Source organism: Carica papaya, chromosome 5 (genome assembly GCF_054855325.1).
Source record: "Carica papaya isolate Zhongbai chromosome 5, ASM5485532v1, whole genome shotgun sequence".
NCBI lineage: Eukaryota > Viridiplantae > Streptophyta > Magnoliopsida > Brassicales > Caricaceae > Carica > Carica papaya.
The window spans coordinates 20,228,731-20,248,686 of NC_142313.1; the positions used below are offsets into that span (position 1 = coordinate 20,228,731).

Sequence of the window (19,956 nt, forward strand, 5' to 3'; positions counted from 1 at the left end):
CTAAGCAAAAACAACTAGAATAAAGAAGGACAAAGTGAATAAGGAAAATCAAGAAGAATGAAAGAAAAAAAAAAGAAAGAAGGAAAGAAAGGAAGAACTGATTCAAAGGTGTTGAAAACTTTTGTAACTCTTTATTTTGCCAATGATGAAACCTACAAAACAAATGATATTAGTACTTCCAAAGATCAAATGAATCAATATATATATATTTTTTCATGGCTACTTTTGATCAAATGAATCAAGAAAAAATTAGCTCTAATACAAAAATGATAAGCAACAGTTACCCATTGATTAAGATCGTTCCTTGATGATCTAGTTCAGCCAGTCTTCAATCTTGGATGAACTTAACAACATTGAGCATATCAAACTCAACACCTTTGAATTACACCGAAAGAAAGAATTATGGAAATCGTCTAAGCAACCCAACCCAACCTATTTGAACCAACAACAGTAGGTATATCAAACCTACCACCTTTGAATCACAAAAGGTAGAAAAATTGAATTACTGTTACTCACCCCTAAATCTAATGAACCCAACAATAATACGTATATTAAACCTATCACCTTTGAATCATATAAGAGAAATAAGAAAGGCAAAGGTGCCACAACTAGGAGGAAGAATCCTAGTTGATAAACCTAATAGGTTTTGCAAGCAACTTGCAAGACCCAAACTAGCTCAAAGAGACTAGCAAATTAAGGAAAATCCTTAACAAGGACGTAATTTCAATATGTTTTTTACAAGTAGAATGCACCCCTATTTATAGGTCATAGGAAGCACGAAATTCAAAAGTAAATTACTTAAAATTAACTTTGGAAATATAAACTAATAAAAAAACAGAATTCAAGACTAATTAATGACTCAGGATTCTAGTCTTCTTTGAATTCATTTTTCCAAGGCTGACTTCTCTTTACTCCATGCTAATTTTCCATCATCCAATGAAGAGTTTTAATGCTTTTGAAGACTCCAATTTTGTTCATAAATGATCAGATTTATTGATGTCCTTCAACTTCAAAGTCAAGCCATTATTGTTGACTAGAATTGATAAAAGAGTGTAGTCTTGAACTAGCCATGCTTTTTGATGCGGAACCCCAAGACCCTTGCTTGAACCTTAGAACTCTTCAATCAGTTTAGAGCAGAATAAGGATCACAAGTAAAAAAGAAATCAAATTTGTTTAATCACCCAAATGGTAGAAGTTAAAGAGAACCCAAGAAAGATAAATGATATCATTTGAATCCAATCCAAACAAGCACCAAGAACAATTGAAATAGGAAATTAAAATTGAAATACAAGTGATAACAATTGTATTCCAAATCAACACCTTGTGCATAAAGTGAAAAGAAAGCCAAAACGGTCTCAACTCAATTCTGAGATGTTTGATTACAACTCTTGATGTCCACAAAGAAGAGTTCCTTTGGTACTTATAGCCAAAGAAATCAATGATAAGTTACAATACTATTAACTACAACTGTAACTCCCACAATAACTAGGTTAATTATGTGGTAATTACAATTGTAACTCCAACAATAAATAGGCTAATTATAGGCATGTAATTGTTACGTAACTCCAATCTTCTTAACTAACACCACTAATTGTTTGTGGCACCATATAGTTGTGGGCTCATTCTTGTAATAACACTAAGACAATACTTTAAGCCCAAAATGAGTTATACTTAACTATATGGGCTTAATTAACTCAAACTAAAATAAAACAATCCAAAATACTTAAAACAACTCAACTAATCCAGCCGTTACACAAGGCTTATTGAACCTTAGAACTCTTCAATCAGTTTAGAGCAGAATTTAGATCACAAGTAAAAAAGAAATTAAATTTGTTTAATCACCCAAATGGTAGAAGTTAAAGAGAACCCAAGAAAGATAAATGATATCCTTTGAACCCAATCCAAACAAGCACCAAGAACAATTGAAATAGGAAATTAAAATTGAAATACAAGTGATAACAATTGTATTCCAAATCAACACCTTGTGCATAAAGTGAAAAGAAAGCCAAAACGGTCTCAACTCAATTATGAGATGTTTGATTACAACTCTTGATGTCCACAAAGAAGAGTTCCTTTGGTACTTATAGCCAAAGAAATCAATGATAAGTTACAATACAATTAACTACAACTGTAACTCCCACAATAACTAGGTTAATTATGTGGTAATTACAATTGTAACTCCAACAATAAATAGGCTAATTATATGCATGTAATTGTTACGTAACTCCAATCTTCTTAACTAACACCACTAATTGTTTGTGACACCATATAGTTGTGGGCTCATTCTTGTAATAACACTAAGACAAGACTTTAAGCCCAAAATGAGTTATACTTAACTATATGGGCTTAATTAACTCAAACTAAAATAAAACAATCCAAAATACTTAAAACAACTCAACTAATCCAGCCGTTACACAAGGCTTATTGAACCTTAGAACTCTTCAATCAGTTTAGAGCAGAATTTAGATCACAAGTAAAAAAGAAATTAAATTTGTTTAATCACCCAAATGGTAGAAGTTAAAGAGAACCCAAGAAAGATAAATGATATCCTTTGAACCCAATCCAAACAAGCACCAAGAACAATTGAAATAGGAAATTAAAATTGAAATACAAGTGATAACAATTGTATTCCAAATCAACACCTTGTGCATAAAGTGAAAAGAAAGCCAAAACGGTCTCAACTCAATTCTGAGATGTTTGATTACAACTCTTGATGTCCACAAAGAAGAGTTCCTTTGGTACTTATAGCCAAAGAAATCAATGATAAGTTACAATACTATTAACTATAACTGTAACTCTCACAATAACTAGGTTAATTATGTGGTAATTACAATTGTAACTCCAACAATAAATAGGCTAATTATAGGCATGTAATTGTTACGTAACTCCAATCTTCTTAACTAACACCACTAATTGTTTGTGGCACCATATAGTTGTGGGCTCATTCTTGTAATAACACTAAGACAAGACTTTAAGCCCAAAATGAGTTATACTTAACTATATGGGCTTAATTAACTCAAACTAAAATAAAACAATCCAAAATACTTAAAACAACTCAACTAATCCAGCCGTTACACAAGGCTTATTCATCCATTATCAATAAAACTCAAACAAGCCCAAATTATCCCAAATCACTTAAATCCAATTAAAGTTACGAATTTGGGCTGTTCAAAAAGCTCATATTTGAATTTTCCACAATTGGCTAGCCCATCATCCCCATGTCTTTGAGTAAAAACTTGGAGTAACTCTTTAAGCTTCTTTGCCTTTGATCTTGTTACTGGTCCGCTGAAACTTTCCAGGTTTGGAATTGTATTTGTGTTTACATCATTTGAAATTTTCTCCAAGTCACCTTCTGATGCTCTTTGAGTATCTTGAGTGTTTTTTTGCCTTGTTTGCATCATTCCCCCTCCCCTCAAAAGGATTCGTCCTCGAATCAATTCCTTCTTGAAAGTGCATAAGCTACCACATTTTCTTTTCCTTGCTTATATTGGATCACATATGGGAAGAACTCTATGAATTCTACCCATTTTGGATGTCGTTTATTAAGCTTGTCTTACCCTTTCAAATGCCTCAAAGATTCATGATCGGTGTGAATCGCAAATTCTTTTGGTAACAAATAATGTTGTCATGTCTCTAATACTCTTTACCAAAGCATAAAACACTTTGTCATAGGTGGAATAATTCAATTGTGCACCATTGAGCTTCTCACTGAAGTAAGCAATGGGTCTTTTATCCTGTATAAGAACAGCACCTATCCCAAGCTCAGAGGCATCACATTCAATTTCAAAATTAGGCAATCTTAATAAAGCCGCATTACATAACTTTTCTTTCAATAAGGAAAACTCATGTTCTTGTTCTTTTCCCCAAACAAACCCCTTATCTTTTTTCATGATTTCAGTTAAAGGGACAGCAACGACACTAAAATCTTTTACAAATCTCTTATAGAAACTTGTCAAACCATGAAAACTACGCATCTCACTTACACTTTTAGGTGTCGGCCACTCTTGAATAGCCTTTACCTTTTCACTGTCTACCTCGATTCCTTTTGCACTCACGACATCCTAAGAAAATGATGCGATCAATGCAAAATGTATACTTCTTCATGTTAGCATATAGTTGAAATTTGTGCAATGTGTCAAACACTTACCTCAAATGCATGACATGCTCATCAATAGATTTGCTATGCACGAGAATGTCATCGAAGTAGACAACCACAAACTTTCCAATAAATTCATATAAAACATGGTTCATTAAACGCATTGAAGTACTTGGTGCATTAGTTAAGCCAGATGGCATAACCAACCACTTATATAACCCTTGTTTTGTTTTAAAAGTAGTTTTTCATTCATCTCCTGGTTTCATTCTTATTTGGTGATAACCACTTTAAGTTCAATTTCAGAAAATACACAAGCACCATGCAACTCATCTAACATATCATCAAGTCGAGGTATTGGCTGTCGATATTTTACCGTTATTTTGTTGACAGCTCTACAATCAACACACATACGCTAACTACCATCTTTTTTTGGGTACTAATAAGATGGGCACTGGGCGTGGATTTAAACATTCTCAAATGTGCCCCTTTTGTAAGAGCTCCTCCACTTGCCTTTGAAGCTCTTTGATCTCCTCGCGATTGTTCCTATAGGCTGGTCTATTTGGTATGGCAGCCCTGGGAATGAAGTCAATTTGATGCTCAATCCCTCTCAAAGATGGTAAACCTTGAGGTAGATCATCGGGAAAAACATTGGTAAATTCTTGCAAAACTTCAACCACAACACTTGGCAAAGAAGGGTCAAGTTCGTTAGTTGAGAAACAAGCTTCCTTGTACATGAGTACAATAATTGGATTGTTAGAAAATAAAGCTTTTCCTCACATCTCTCATTTTAGCATAAAAGCTCATTTTCTTTCCCTCATTCTTTTCTATGGTCAAATGCATCTCTTTCTTTTTCCTTTTGATCTTCATTTTTCCACTCTAATTTTCTCTCTCTATTTTCTTTTCTCTTTTTCCTTTTCTTTTCTTTTTCTCTCGGTCTCTCTTTGTGCGAATTCATCATGGGACTTTTCAAGTTGCATTTGGTCTTCAAAAACTTGTTTACAGGTTAAAGGAAGAAGAGTATACTTTTTGCCCTCTTTTCCTACCATGTACCTATTGAGATACCCATCATGCATCACTCTCCTATCCCATTGCCATGGTCTACCCAGCAAAATATGACTAGCTTGCATAGGAACTACATCACATATCACCTCATCACTATACTTCCCAATAGTAAAAGGCACCCTCACTTGCTTATTAACTCTCACCTCCCTACTATTGTTAAGCCATTGCAGCTTATAAGGTTTAGGATGTTTTGTAGTTTTCAAACCCAGTTTATCAACAAATAAGGTACTAGCCACATTTACACAACTACCCCCATCAATAATCATGCTACACAATTTTCCCTTCACTAGACATCTAGAATGAAAAATGTTCTCTCTTTGTAACTTAACCCCCTCATCATCATTCTTTACTTGCATATTCAAAGCACGTCTAGAAACTAACAATCTACCTTCCATAGGCGTTTCCCCATCACTACAATCCTCCAAAGGAGGCATTTCATCCTCCACATCATTCGCATCATCCGTTTCAACACCATCACCACGCATCACCATTACCCTTTTATTTGGGCATTGAGATGCAATATGACCAAAACCCAAGCATCTGAAACACTTGATATCTTTATTCCTAGGAGTTTGGCAGTTAGAAATACCTTTGTTTTTATTATCATTAGCATCTTTTGGTTTAGTTTTGTCATCTCTTTTGAATTGGACAGCCTTGTTATCTCCCCTCTAATTCGGTCTCCAATTGGAATTTTGGGCCGAGTAAGTGTTGGCTTAGCTTGTGTTCCCCTTTCTTTTAATTGTCTTTCAATCTTTATAGCCATGTGCACCATATCATCAATCTCTACATAATGTTGAAGCTCTACAATGTTGGCTATGTCTTTGTTAAGGCCATTTAAGAACCTTGCCATAGTAGCTTCCCGATACTCTTCAATATTAGCCCTTATCATGGCTATCTCCATCTCTTTGCAGTAGTCTTCTACACTCTTGTTCCTTTGAATAAGGCCTTGCATGATGGGTATCTCAATAGGTACATGGTAGAAAAAAGGAGCAAAAAGTATACTCTTCTTCCTTTAACCTCTAAACAAGTTTTTGAATCCAAATGCAACTTGAAAAGTCCCATGATGAATTCACACAAAGAGAGGCCGAGAGAAAAAGAAAAGAAAAAGAAAAAGAGAAAAGAAAAGAGAGTGAGATAAAATTAGAGTGGGGAAATGAAAATCAAAAAGAAAAAGAAAGAGAGGTGCATTCGACCATAGAAAAGAATGAGGGAAAGAAAATGAGCTTTTATGCTAAAATGAGAGATGTGAGAAAAGCTTTATTTCCTAACAAGCCAATGATTGTACTCATGTAAAAGGAAGCTTGTTTCTCAACTAACGAACTTGACCTTTCTTTGCCAAGTGTTGTGGTTGAAGTTTTGCAGGAATTTAGTGATGTCTTCCCCGATGATCTACCTCAAAGTTTACCACCTGTGAGAGGGATTGAGCATCAAATTGACTTCATTCCCGGGGCTGCCATACTAAATAGACCACCCTTTAGGAACAATCCCGAGGAGACGAAAGAGCTTCAAAGGCAAGTGGAGGAGCTCTTACAAAAGGGGCACATTCGAGAAAGTTTAAGCCCATGCGCAGTGCCCGTCTTATTTGTACCCAAAAAAGATGGTAGTTGGCGTATGTGCATTGATTGTAGAGCCATCAACAAAATAACGTTAAAATATCGACACCCAATACCTCAACTTGATGATATGTTAGATGAGTTACATGGTACTTTTGTATTTTCTAAGTGGTTATCACCAAATAAGAATGAAACCAGGAGATAAATGGAAAATTGGTTTTAAAACAAAACAAGGTTTTTATGAGTGGTTGGTTATGCCATTTGGCTTAACTAATGTGTCAAGTACTTTTATGTGTTTAATGAACCATGTTTTACATGAATTTATTAGAAAGTTTGTGGTTGTCTACTTCGATGACATTCTTGTGTATATCAAATCTATTAATGAGCATGTCATGCTCATCAATAGTAAATCTACTTTGATGACTTTCATGGCAAGTGTTTGACACATTGCGCAAATTTCAACTATATGCTAACATGAAGAAATGTACATTTTGCATTGATCGCCTCATTTTCTTAGGATATGTCGTGAGTGCAAAAGGAATCGAGGTAGATAGTGAAAAGGTAAAGGCTATTCAAGAGTGGCCGACATCTAAAAGTGTAAGTGAGGTGCGTAGTTTTCATGGTTTGGCAAGTTTCTATAGGAGATTTGTAAAAGATTTTAGCACTGTTGCTGCCTCTTTAACTAAAATCATGAAAAAAGATAAGAGGTTTGTTTGGGGAAAAGAACAAGAACATATGTTTTCCTTATTGAAAGAAAAGTTATATAATGCGCCTTTATTAAGATTGCCTAATTTTGATTTAACTTTTGAAATTGAATGTGATGCCTCTGGGCTTGGGATAGGTGCTGTTCTTATGCAGGATAAAAGACCCATTGCTTATTTCAGTGAGAATCTCAATGGTGCGCAATTGAATTATTCCACTTATGACAACGAGTTTTATACTTTGGTAAGTGCATCAGAGACATGGCAACATTATTTGTTACTAAAAGAATTTATAATTCACACCGATCATGAATCTTTGAGGCATTAGAAAGGGCAAGACAAGCTTAATAAACGACATGAAAAATGGGTGGAATTCATAGAGTCCTTCCCATATGTGATCCAATATAAGCAAGGAAAAAAAAAATGTGGTAGCTGATGCGTTTTCAAGAAGTTACGATCTTATCTCTATTCCTTCTACAAAGTTATTGGGATTTGCGCATTTCAAAGAAATGTATGTGCATGATAGTGATTTTTCAAATGTTTATGTGGCTTGTGAACATGAGGCATTTCAAGACTTAGGCATGATGGTTTTCTATTTTAAAAGGGAAAATTACGTGTGCCTAATAGTTATATTAGGGAGTTGCTTGTTCGTGAAGCACATAGTGGTGGTTTAATGAGACATTTTGGGATTGACAAAACTTTGAGCATTTTTTATGCAAACAATGCTAAAAACACTCAAGATACTCAAAGAGCATCAGAAGGTGACTTGGAGCAAATTTCAAATGATGTAAACACAAATACAGTTCCAAACCTGGAAAGTTTCAGCGGACCAGTAACAAGATCAAAGGCAAAAAAGCTTAAAGAGTTGCTCCAAGTTTTTACTCAAAAACATGTGGATAATGGGCTGGCCAATTGTGGAAATTTCAAATATGAGTTTTTTGAACAGCCCAAATTCGTAACTTTAATTGGATTTAAGTGATTTGGTATAATTTGGGCTTTTTTGAGTCTTATTGGTAATGGGTGAATAAGCCTTATGTATTGGCTGGATTAGTTGAGTTGTTTTAAGTATTTTGGATTGTTTTATTTTAGTTTGAGTTAAGTAAGTCCATATAGTTAAGTTATAACTCATTTGGGCTTAAGTTTTGACTTAATGTTATTACAAGAATAAGCTCATAACTATATGGTGCCACAAAACAATTAGTGGTATTGTTTAAGAAGATTGGAGTTACATAACAATTACATGCCTATATAATTGCCTAGTTATTGTTGGAGTTACAATTGTAATTACCACATAATTAACCCAGTTATTGTGGGAGTTACAATTGTAGTTATTGTATTGTAACTTATCATTGATTTCTTTGGCTATAAATACCAAAGGAACTCTTCTTTGTGGACATCAAGAGTTGTAATCAAATATTTCAGAATTGAGTTAAGAGTGTTTTGGCTTTCTTTTCACTTTATGCACAAGGTGTTGATTTGGAATAGAATTGTTAACATTTGCATTTCAATTTTGATTTCCTATTTCAATTGTTCTTGGTGCTTGTTTGGATTGGGTTCAAGGGATATCATTTATCTTTCTTGGGTTCTATTTAACTTCTACCATTTGGGTGATTGAACAAATTTGATTCTTTTTTACTTGTTATCTAAATTCTGTTCAACACCGATTGAAAAGTTCTAAAGTTCAAACAAGGGTCTTGGGGTTCCGCATCATTTGGTTCTGTTGCCTAACCCAATTAAAGTTACGAATTTGGGTTGTTCAAATATGAGTGGGCTGGTCAAAAAGCTCATATTTGAACTTTTCACAATTGGCCAGCCCATCATCCACATGTTTTTGAATGAAAACTTGGAGCAACTCTTTAAGTTTCTTTGCCTTTGATCTTATTATTGGTCCGTTAAAACTTTTCAGTTTTGGAACTCTATTTGTGTTCACATCATTTGAAATTTGCTCCAAGTCACATTTGGATGCTCTTTGAGTATCTTGAGTGTTTTTAGCCTTGTTTGCATCATTGGAGTCCAAGAACCTACAAGCTGCAAAGGTTAAATGATTGTGGAGAAGTAAAGGTGATTAAGCAAGTTATAATTCTATTCTCCATTGAGAGATATATTGATGAAGTATTATGTGATATAGTACCCATGTAACTAGTCATTTGTTGTTAGGGAAACCTTGGCAATTTGATAGAAGAGCCATATATGATGGGTACATAAATAGAAATTTTTACTTACTTTGAATGATAGAGATTTCACACTTGTGCCATTATCTCCTTCAGAAGTATATGAGGATCAAATGAAAATGATAAAAGCATCTAATGGAAATTCGAGTAGTGAGAAAAGTAAAAAGAAATGAGGAAAAAGAGGTTGGAAAAGGAAAAAAAAATAACAGCCCATTGGTGAGTGATTGCACTAATGAGAAAAAGACAGAGGGAAGTACAAGAGAGAAAAGTATAATGAGAGAAGAAAAGAGTGAAAACAAACTAGGTTTGTATTCAAAGGAAAGGAATTAAGGAGTGCTTATGCAAGTAAGAAAGCTTTGATAGTGCTTAAGTTTAGAGAATTTTATTTCTCTAAAACTAACCTTAAGCCAAATCTACTTAGTATGTTTGTTTCGTTATTGCAGGAGTTTGAAGATGTGTTTCCAAATGATATGCCAAATAGATTACCACCTTTAAGGGTTAATGAATATCAATTGATTTCATCCCTAGTTCTGCAATTCCTAATAGACCAACATATAGGAGTAATCCAGATGAAACAAATGAACTCCAAAGGTAAGTAGATGAACTCTTAGCAAAAGAGTGTGTAAGGGAGAGCATGAGTCCATGAGCATGAGTCCATGAGTCCATTCTTGCTTCTTTCATCCCAATCACCCAAGTTCTCAATTACAGATTAGTTGTGGATTTGGTAGGGAGGATTTGTTTAGGGTTCTAAGTTATCTATGCTAAATATGTAGAGTTCTTGATGTAATCTTTGATTCTCGGGTTTCATATCACATCTTCATGTAGTTTCTTTGATCAAATCTGCCTTTTCCTTTCCATCTAAACTAGTTCTTTCATTACATGGTAAAAGAACAAAATCCAAAGGAGTTAAAGGATTAAAACGATAAACAACTCAAATGGTGAATAACCAGTAGTAAAATGCACAACTCTATTATATGCGAACTCAACAAATGGAATGCACACTTCCCAAGTCTTCAAATTCTTTTGGACAATAGTACGCAACAAAGTTCCTAGAGTTCTATTCACAACTTTAGTTTTTGACCATCAATTTGTGGATGACAAATAGTAGAAAACAACAACCTAGTTCCTAATTTACTCCACAAAACTTTCCAAAAATGACTTAGAAACTTTGCATCCCTATCACTTACAATTGTTTTTGGAATTCCATGCAAACCTACTACTTTCTTAAAGAACAGATTTGCAATGTTAGTGGCATCATCAGTTTTATTACAAGGTATGAAATGCGACATCTTTGAAAACCTATCATTCGGTACAAAAATTGAATCTTTTCCTTTCCTTGATCTAGACAAACCCAAAACAAAATCCATTAAAATATCAATCCAAAATTCACTAGAAAAAGGTAAAGGTGTATACAATCCTTGATTCAAAACTTTAGATTTTGCCTGTTTGCACCCAACACATCTATCACAAATTCTTTGCACATCTCTCCCCATTTTAGGCCAATAGAAATGTTCCTTTAAAGTATCTAAAGTTTTTAAAATATCAAAATGTCCCATTAAACCTCCCCCATGAGATCTTTAACAAGCAACGTTTGCATAGAATAAATAGGATGCACAACTTATTCTCTTTAAATTACCTATCCATTCTATAGAACTTACCGAATGTAACTTTCTCACATACCTTAAAAATGTTAAAAAAATCAGAATCATTTTCGTAAAGAGATTTAACATGTTCACCTAAAGCATTGAGTAAAGCATACCTTCTTGAAAGTGCATCTGCCACAACATTCTCTTTGCCTTGCTTGTACTTAATCACATAAGGAAATGTTTCAATGAACTCAACCCCATTTAGCATGCCTCTTATTTAACTTACCTTGCCCCCCTTAAGAACTTTAATGTTTGGTGATCAGTTTAAGTGACAAATTCTTTGGGACTTAGGTAATGCTGCCAATTATCCAAAGCTCGAACCAAAGCTTTAGTTCCTTGTCATAAGTAGACTAGTTCAATGAAGCACCATGGAGCTTTTCACTAAAGTAGGCAATTGGTCTTTTTCCTTACATAAGAACAGCCCCAACACCAACACTTGAAGCATCACACTCAATTTCAAAAGAATTAGCAAAGTTAGTAAAAAAAAAGGTGCCGAACAAAGCTTATCTTTTAACAAATTAAATGCTCGCACTTGATCCTTATCGCACTTGAAAACACAATTCTTTTTTATTACTTCCGTAAGTGGTGCACCAATGGAGCTAAAGTCTTTAATGAATCGCCTATAAAAACTAGCCAAACCATGAAAACTTCTTACCTCACTTATCAATTTAGGAATAGGCCAGCTCTTAATAGCACTAACCTTCTTCTCTTCATCAACTTCAACACCTTGCTTACTCACAACATAACCTAAAAACACAATTCGATCTAAACAAAAAGAACACTTCTTGAAATTACCACACAACTTCTCTTTTCTCAAGGTAACTAAAACACTCCTCAAATGTTCTTCATGTTCATTCAAATCTCTGAATACACAAGGATATCATCAAGTACACAATAACAAATTTTCCAATAAAAATTTTCAAAACATGATTCATAAGTTTCATGAAAGTACTTGATGCATTAGTTAAACCGAAAGGCATAACCAACCATTCATATAATCCATATTTTGTTTTGAAAGTAGTTTTCTATTCATCGCCCCCTTTCATTCGAATTTGATGATAACCACTTTTCAAATCAATTTTGCTTAAAATAATAGAGTCATATAATTCATCAAGCATATCATCTAACCTAGGAATAGGATGACGATACTTTACCGTAACGTTGTTAATCGCACAGCAATCAACACATACGCCAAGAACCATCTTTCTTAGGCACCAACAATACCAGAACAGCACATGGATTCATACTTTCTCTAATAAATCTCTTGTCCAACAACTCCTAAACTTGCCTTTGAAGCTCCTTTGTCTCCTAGGGATTACTTCTATAGACTAGTTTGTTTGGAATTGAGGCACCGGGTATGAAATTTATTTGATGCTCAATACCTCTAATTGGTGGCAATCCATTTGCTATCGCTTCCGGAAAGACATCTTCATATTCATGCAAAAGATAAACAAACACACTAGGCAAAGAAACATTAAGGTCGTTAGTGTTCAGATAAAGTTCCTTGTACATAAGCAAAGTATACTTTTCCTTGAAAACCAAGCTTCCTTAATATTACTCCTTCTTGTATACGAGCTCACTTGTTTCTTTTTACACTCATTTGAATTCTGCCCCTTTCTTTGTCAAACTCACTTTTCACTTCATTATTTTTTCCACTATTTTCTTTTAAAAGCTCACTTTTGGATGTCTCGCATTTTTGCTCGCACTTTTTCCTTCACTCTTGTTTTCTCTCACTTTGTATTCTTCTAAGCTCGCCCTCATAAACTTCTGTTGGTGAAAGTGGTACAAGAGTAATTTTCTTTCCGTCTTTCTCAAAAGTGTAGTGATTTGTGAAACTGTTATGCATCACCCTTCGATCAAATTGCCAAGGGCATTCCAACAAAAGATGACCAGCATGCATAGGCACTACATCGAATAACAATTCATCCTTATACTTTCCTATTTTGAATGCCACAAGAACTTGCTTTCTCACCCTTATATCCCCGCAATCATTGAGCCACGTCAATTTGTAAGGATGTAGATGTTTTGTACTAGACAGTCCCAACTTCTCCACGAGAGTGGTACTAGCAACATTTGTCATGCTGCCACCATCAATTATCACATCACATACGTGATCCTTCACAAGACATCTAGTATGAAACAAGTTCTCTTTTTTATCGCATTCGTCTTGTTGGACTTGTATATTCAAGAACCCTTTCACTTTCTGTCATGGTAAATTCTTCATCTTCATCATGAATTGCATCTTCATAGGATGGTATTTCTCCTTGATTCTCTTCTTCATTGGCCAAATAATACTTTCCATCAAGCATAAACATAGTTCTTTGATTTGGACAGTCCTGCTTGTAATGACCTACCCTTGACACTAGAAACATTTAATTTTTCTTGCGTTAGTAGTGGAGTCAAGCTTACTCTTATCTTTGCTAGAACCGGATGCTTTAAGAACCTCTTTCAATTCTGCCTTAGGCTTGGATGACGAAGCCTTATCACATTTCCTCCAATTTTATTTGCATGTTAAAGTGTTGGAAGAAAAATGAGTTGTTACCTTTTCTCCTCAATTGCTTCTCAACCTTCAAAGCAAGGTGAAACAAATATTCTAGCTCCATATAAGGCTGCAATTCAACCACATTAGAAATCTCCTTATTCAAACCATTAACAAATCTAGCCATTGTAGCCTCACTATCTTCCTTGACATTTGCTCTAATCATGGCCACTTCCATTTCTTTGTAGTACTCCTCAACACTCTTAGAACCTTATGTAAGATTTTGAAGTCGATTGTACAACTCTCTATAGTACTCCACTTCAAATCTCTCCATTCTTCAATAAGCCTCTCCGCTTCTTCTTTGTAGCATCCCACCAAGTAATAGCATAATCTTCAAAAACAGCAACGACAAGTTGTAGTTTCTTGGATTCAGTGTAGTTATTGCAATCAAATACTAGTTTAATCTTCTTTTCCCAATCCAAGTAAGTATTTCAGGATCGATTCTTCCATGAAAGGATGGAATCTTGAATTTAACACCACCAAAATTGCTATTATTGTTTTTTCTTGCTCTTCGTTGCACCTCCTCTTCTTCTTCATTATCACCGCGTGATTCATCATCTTCAAAGTCATTACTCTCTTGAACTCTATTTGGAAATCTCCTACCACACATGGCTAGATTTAAGAGCATTTGGTTGCTGCCCCTAAATCCAATTCTCTAGTTAAGGTTCGTTGTCGAGAATCAGAGCTTATATAAATGTGCTGAATTACAATTAGGAATGGAATAAACCAAGTTGGAAGGAAATAAAAGATAATTTGAATGAAATTTAACCAAGGTAGATTGAAATGAAAGATGTTTCCAAATTCTTAGAAAGAAATACAACTTAAAAGCAATTTTAGTCTAGGAAAGCAAACTGAATTTTTGTTTTAACTCCTATTCGAATCCTCTTTTTTTAATCTCTCTTTTTTGCCTCTTGATATTCCTTTTTCTTTCACTTTCCTTTTCACCTTCTTTTGATTTTTTTGTTTCTTTTTTTTATGTAACACAACAGAAATAAACTTGAATGGACTAACTTTTTGGATGACAAACAGATCACAAGGAGTTGGAGAACAACAAAAGATTAAAAATAACAACAGAAAACAAGTTGAAATGAATGGAACAATGAGAGGACACTAAACTGATATGCTTGATGCTAAACAATAAGAAATGGATATGGAGGATGGAAATTGAAACAAAAACTTGAAACAATGAAAAAAAAGTAAAGAGATGAAACACAAAGGATATAACCTGGTTTTGTATCTAAGCTTACTCTGATACCAAACTGATACGAACCAAGGGTATATTAACCGAGACCCAATATCTTTACACTTGGAAGCAACCCCTTGGAAAGCTAAATCAGATTTACCAAGTCCTTGATCCAATTCGATTCGTGAAAGAGAACTTTGGAATAAGTCCGCAACCCAAAGTCAACCCTTGAAGAATCTTCGAATAAACTACTCACAAAGTAATTAGCTTGGCTCGTAGGAACCCTGATTCAAACAAGAATCATAACAAGAGAAAAACCTCTATATGAAACCTTGCATTAAGCAAATTCATATATCAACTTGTCTGTCTTTACAAAAGAGAATACTACCTATAAGTTTTAAGACATCCAAGAGTCACAACTCTTCATATTACCCAAGTAAATATTTCTATTTAATAAGAAAAGCAAAAGTCTAAATACAATAAATGAAGACAACTAGATCCAATATATTTAAGTCAGAATTCGTTCTGAAATTTGTGAGCCAATTATTTATCTGATGAGATCCAAATTTTAGTTTATTTCTGTTGCGTTACATAAAAAAAAAAAGAAACATAAAAAAATCGAAAGAAGGTGAAAAGAAAAGTAAAAAAAAAATAAGAAACTAAAAAAAGAGGATTCAAAAAGGAGTTAAAACAAAAACTAAGATTGCTTTCCTAGATTAAGATTTCTTTTAAGTTGTATTTCTTTCTAAGAACTCGGGTTTATCTTTCATTTTCTTGGTTGAGTTTCATTCAGATTATCTTTTATTTCCTTCCAACTAGGTTTATTCTATTCCTCATTGTAATTCGACACTTTTGTATAAGCTTTGATTCTCTACAACGAATGTTAACAAGAGAATTGGAGTGGTAAAAGGCTGAGTGTGAGTTGATCTAGAGAAAAGCCAAAATTTAAAAACGAGTGAAATTGGGTGATACCATTATTTGAGTGAAACACGTGAGGGAGTTAAGTGAGGAACTATTTTTTTGCTTTACTAACATCTTTTTGCAGCTTAGTACAAGATGAGTGGACAAGCAAATATCCACAAAATGAGTTAGATAGGTTCCAAGCCTCAACGAAACTGATAACAGCTATAGATGGAAGATATGGTGAGATTATTGATCGAATGGAGAGGCTAGAAAGTTTTGGTTACAAGGGGGCAGCCACCAAATACTCCTAATCCAGCCATGCGTGGTAGAAGATTTCCAAATAGAGTTCAAGAGAGTAATGACTTCGACGATGATGAATCACGTGGTGATAATGAAGAAGAAGAGGAGGTGCAACCAAGAGCAAGAAACGACAATAATAGCAACTTTGGTGGTGTTAAATTGAAGATTCCATCCTTTCATGGAAGAATGGATCTTGAAACTTACTTGGATTCGGAAAAGAAGATTGAAGTAGTATTTGATTGCAATAACTACACTGAATCCAAGAAACTACAACTTCTTGTTGCTGTTTTTGATGATTATGCTATTACTTGGTGGGATGATACAAAGAAGAAGCGGAGAAGTCATAGAGAGAGGCCTATCGAAGATTTGAGAGATTTAAAGTCCATCATGAGAACAAGATTTGTACCAAGCTTTACTATAGAGAGTTGTATAATCAACTTCAAAATCTTACAGAAGGTTCCAAGAATGTTGAGGAGTACTAGAAAGAAATGGAAGTGGTCATGATTAGAGCAAATGTTGAGGAAGATAGTGAGGCTAGAATAGCTAGATTTCTTAAATGTTTGAATGAGGAGATTTCTAATGTGGTCGAATTGCAGCCTCATATGGAGGTAGCAGATTTGCTTCACCTTGCTTTGAAGGTTGAGAAGCAATTGAAGAGAAAACGGGAATGCAAGTCATTTTTCTTCCAACACTTCAATATTCAAATCAAATTGGAGGAAAAGTGATAAGGCTTGTCATCCAAGCCTAAGGCAGAATCGAAAGAGGTTCCTAAAGCATCCGGTTCTGGCAATGATAAGAGTAAGCTTGACTCTACTATGAACGCAATAACTATTAAATGTTTCAAGTGTCAAGGTGTAGGTCATTACAAGCGGGACTATCCAAATCAAAGAACTATGTTTATGCTAGATGGAGAGTATTATTCGGCTAGTGAAGAAGAGAATGAAGGAGAAATACCATCCTATGAAGATGCAATTGATGATGAAGATGAAGAATTTACCATGGCAGAAAGTGGAAGGGTTCATACTAGATGTTTTGGTGAAGGATCGCGTACGTGATGTGATAATTGATGGTGGTAGTGTGACAAATGTTGCTAGTACTACTCTTGTAGAGAAGTTGGAGCTGTCTACTACAAAACATCCACATCCTTATAAATTGAAGTGGCTCAATGATTGCGGGGATAGAAGGGAGACAAAGCACTTGTGGCATTAAAAATAGGCAAGTATAAGGATGAATTGTTATTCGATGTAGTGCCTATGCATGCTGGTCATCTTTTGTTCGGATGCCCTTGGTAATTTGATCGAAGGAACATAACGGTTTCACAAATCACTACACTTTTGAGAAAGACGGAAAGAAAATTACTCTTGTACCACTTTCACCAAAAGAAGTTTATGAGGGTGAGCTTAGAAGAATACAAAGTGAGAGAGAAAACAAGAGTGAAGGAAAAAGAGTGAGCGAATGTGAGACATCCAAGAGTGAGCTTTTAAAAGAAAAGAGTGGAAAAAATAATGAAGTGAAAAATAAAGTGAGTTTGACAAAAGGGGCAGAATTCAAATGTGTAAAAAAAAAAGTTAGCTTGTATGCAAAAAGGAGTGATATTACCACACAATGGCATACTCTCTAAACTCCACGGCCGCAAGCTTTATTTTTTTCTCCTCCGAATAATTGTGGCACTCAAAAATAAGCTCCACCTTGCGTTCCCATTCAAGAGAAGCATTCAGATCATTTTTGCCAAGAAACGATGGGATTTTTATTTTGATGATCCCAATGTTTTTATCAAGATCGTTTCGATCCCTACCATAATTTCGACCTTCATTGACCAAAGTAGCTTGGTCATCAAACTCTTCCTCCACTTCCTCATCAAAAGGTGGTGTTGGAAGTCTTCTTGCCCTTTGATTGGTTTGGGAAGCTTCCCCTCCTATGGAATTTAACTCAAGTTGTTGTTTCTCTAGTTTCTCATTCATGTTGCCAATAGCTAGTTGAATCCTCTCAAATTGTTGTTGCATTGCTTTGAGGATGAATTCTTGATCTTTTGATGTTCTTTCACTCCCTTGTGGCTCCATTTTCAAATCTAAAATTTTAATGACAAAAAAAATAGATTGCAACTTCACAAATCACTCCCTCACGTGTTTACTCTCGTAGTATGGGCACTCGTGTTTCACTCAGTTTTGGCTTTTACCCTCTTTTAAGCTCACACTCTCTTGCTTTTTACCAATCAAGAAATCTTTTATAACTTTATACCAAAAGATCAATTCAAACAACAATTAATTATCACTATGTACTCAATTTTAATTAGAGATAATGAAGAATTCTTGAAGAAACAAGATACACGAATTCAACTCTATAAACAAACTAGAACAATCTAAACAATGGAGAGCACATACTTGATATAGAAATAAGTGTATGATGATTTTTATGTCAATTAAGAAACAACTAATCAATATTATTATCTCAAGATGTAGTAAGAAGCAAATGAGCAGAAATATTAAATGAAAACTAAAAGATGCAAGAAAAAAAATGGTGAATCTAGAATTTAATGTACGAAACTTGTAATTCTTTAATAGAACCACAAATTGTCACCCAAAACATTCAAATTAAGTGAAACAAATAGTTTTGGATGAAAACAAACTCAATTGAGATGAGTTGTTTCCAAACAACCCCAAAAATTATACAAACAATCTCAACCAAACAAACATCCTTGAAACGAGTTTTCCTTTTAAATTTTAAATATATTTGAATGTTATATGAGATAAATAAAAGGAAAATAATAACAGGTGTTTCAATTACACAAGATAGAATTGGTTTAAGTGTGTTTTGCACAATTAAGCAAAATAGGCTAATTTGATTTTTTTTTTGCTGAATGTAAATTTGTCTTTTTTTTTTTTGCAAGAAATAATGAAAATAAAGACAATACAATAAGGATAGACATTTTTACTTGGTGAACTAATGCTCTGATACCAAATGATGCGGAACCGCAAGACCCTTACTTGAACCTTAGAACTCTTCAATCGGTCTAGAACATAATTTAGATCACAAGTAAAAATAAATCAAATTTAATCAATCACCCAAATGGTGGAAGTTAAATAGAACCCAAGAAAGATAAATGATATCCCTTGAACCCAATCTAAACAAGTACCATGAACAATTGAAATAGGAAATCAAAATTGAAATACAAGTCATAACAATTATATTACAAATCAACACTTTATGCATAAAGTGAAAAGAAAGCCAAAACACTCTTAACTCAATTTTGAAATATTTTATTACAACTCTTGATGACCACAAAGAAGAGTTCCTTTGGTTTTTATAGTCAAAGAAATCTATGATAAGTTACAATACAATAACTACAATTGTAACTCTCACAATAACTTGGCTGATTATGGAATAATTACTATTGTAACTCCAACAATAACTAAGCTAATTATAGGCATGTAATTGTTATGTAACTGCTTATAACTCCAATCTTCTTAACCAACACCACTAATTATTTGTGGCACCATATAGTTATGGGTTCATTCTTGTAAGAACACTAAGACAAGACTTAAGCTCAAAATGAATTACACTTGACTATATGGGCTTAATAAACTCAAAGTAAAATAAAACAATTCAAAATACTTAAAATAACTCAACTAATATAGCCCATACACAAGGCTTATTCACCCATTACCAATATGACTCAAATAAGCCCAAATTATCCCAAATCACTTGAATCCAATTAAAGTTACGAATTTGGGCCATTCAAAAAGCTCATATTTGAACTTTCCACACTTGGTCAGCCTATGATCCACTTGTTTTTAAGTGAAAA

At 34.2% G+C, this 19,956-nt stretch overlaps 1 protein-coding gene and 1 pseudogene across 1 annotated transcript; one reads left to right on the forward strand and one right to left on the reverse strand.

The window, feature by feature from the left end:
* Positions 1–6,131: 6,131 nt before the first annotated feature.
* On the forward strand, positions 6,132–10,509 carry LOC148254931 (uncharacterized; annotated as a pseudogene).
* Positions 10,510–10,644: 135 nt separating this feature from the next.
* On the reverse strand, positions 10,645–12,923 carry LOC148254932 (uncharacterized). Its single transcript, XM_088220509.1, has 5 exons — positions 12,907–12,923; positions 12,612–12,688; positions 11,885–11,976; positions 11,264–11,389; positions 10,645–11,025 (listed from the first exon to the last, which is right to left on the reverse strand). The coding sequence occupies exons 1-5, from the start codon at positions 12,921–12,923 to the stop codon at positions 10,645–10,647; spliced, it is 693 nt and encodes a 230-aa protein (XP_088076635.1).
* Positions 12,924–19,956: the final 7,033 nt, after the last annotated feature.

What these genes read in the sequence shown, in the direction of transcription:
- LOC148254932 (XM_088220509.1), bottom strand. An exon ending in TGGATTGCCACCAATTAGAG is followed by an intron (nt 11,977 to 12,611) that starts GTATTGAGCATC and finishes TTGTGTTTTTAG; the next exon opens with GTTATGTTGTGAGTAAGCAA. An exon ending in ATTTTTTTAACATTTTTAAG is followed by an intron (nt 11,026 to 11,263) that starts GTATGTGAGAAA and finishes GGGTGCAAACAG; the next exon opens with GCAAAATCTAAAGTTTTGAA.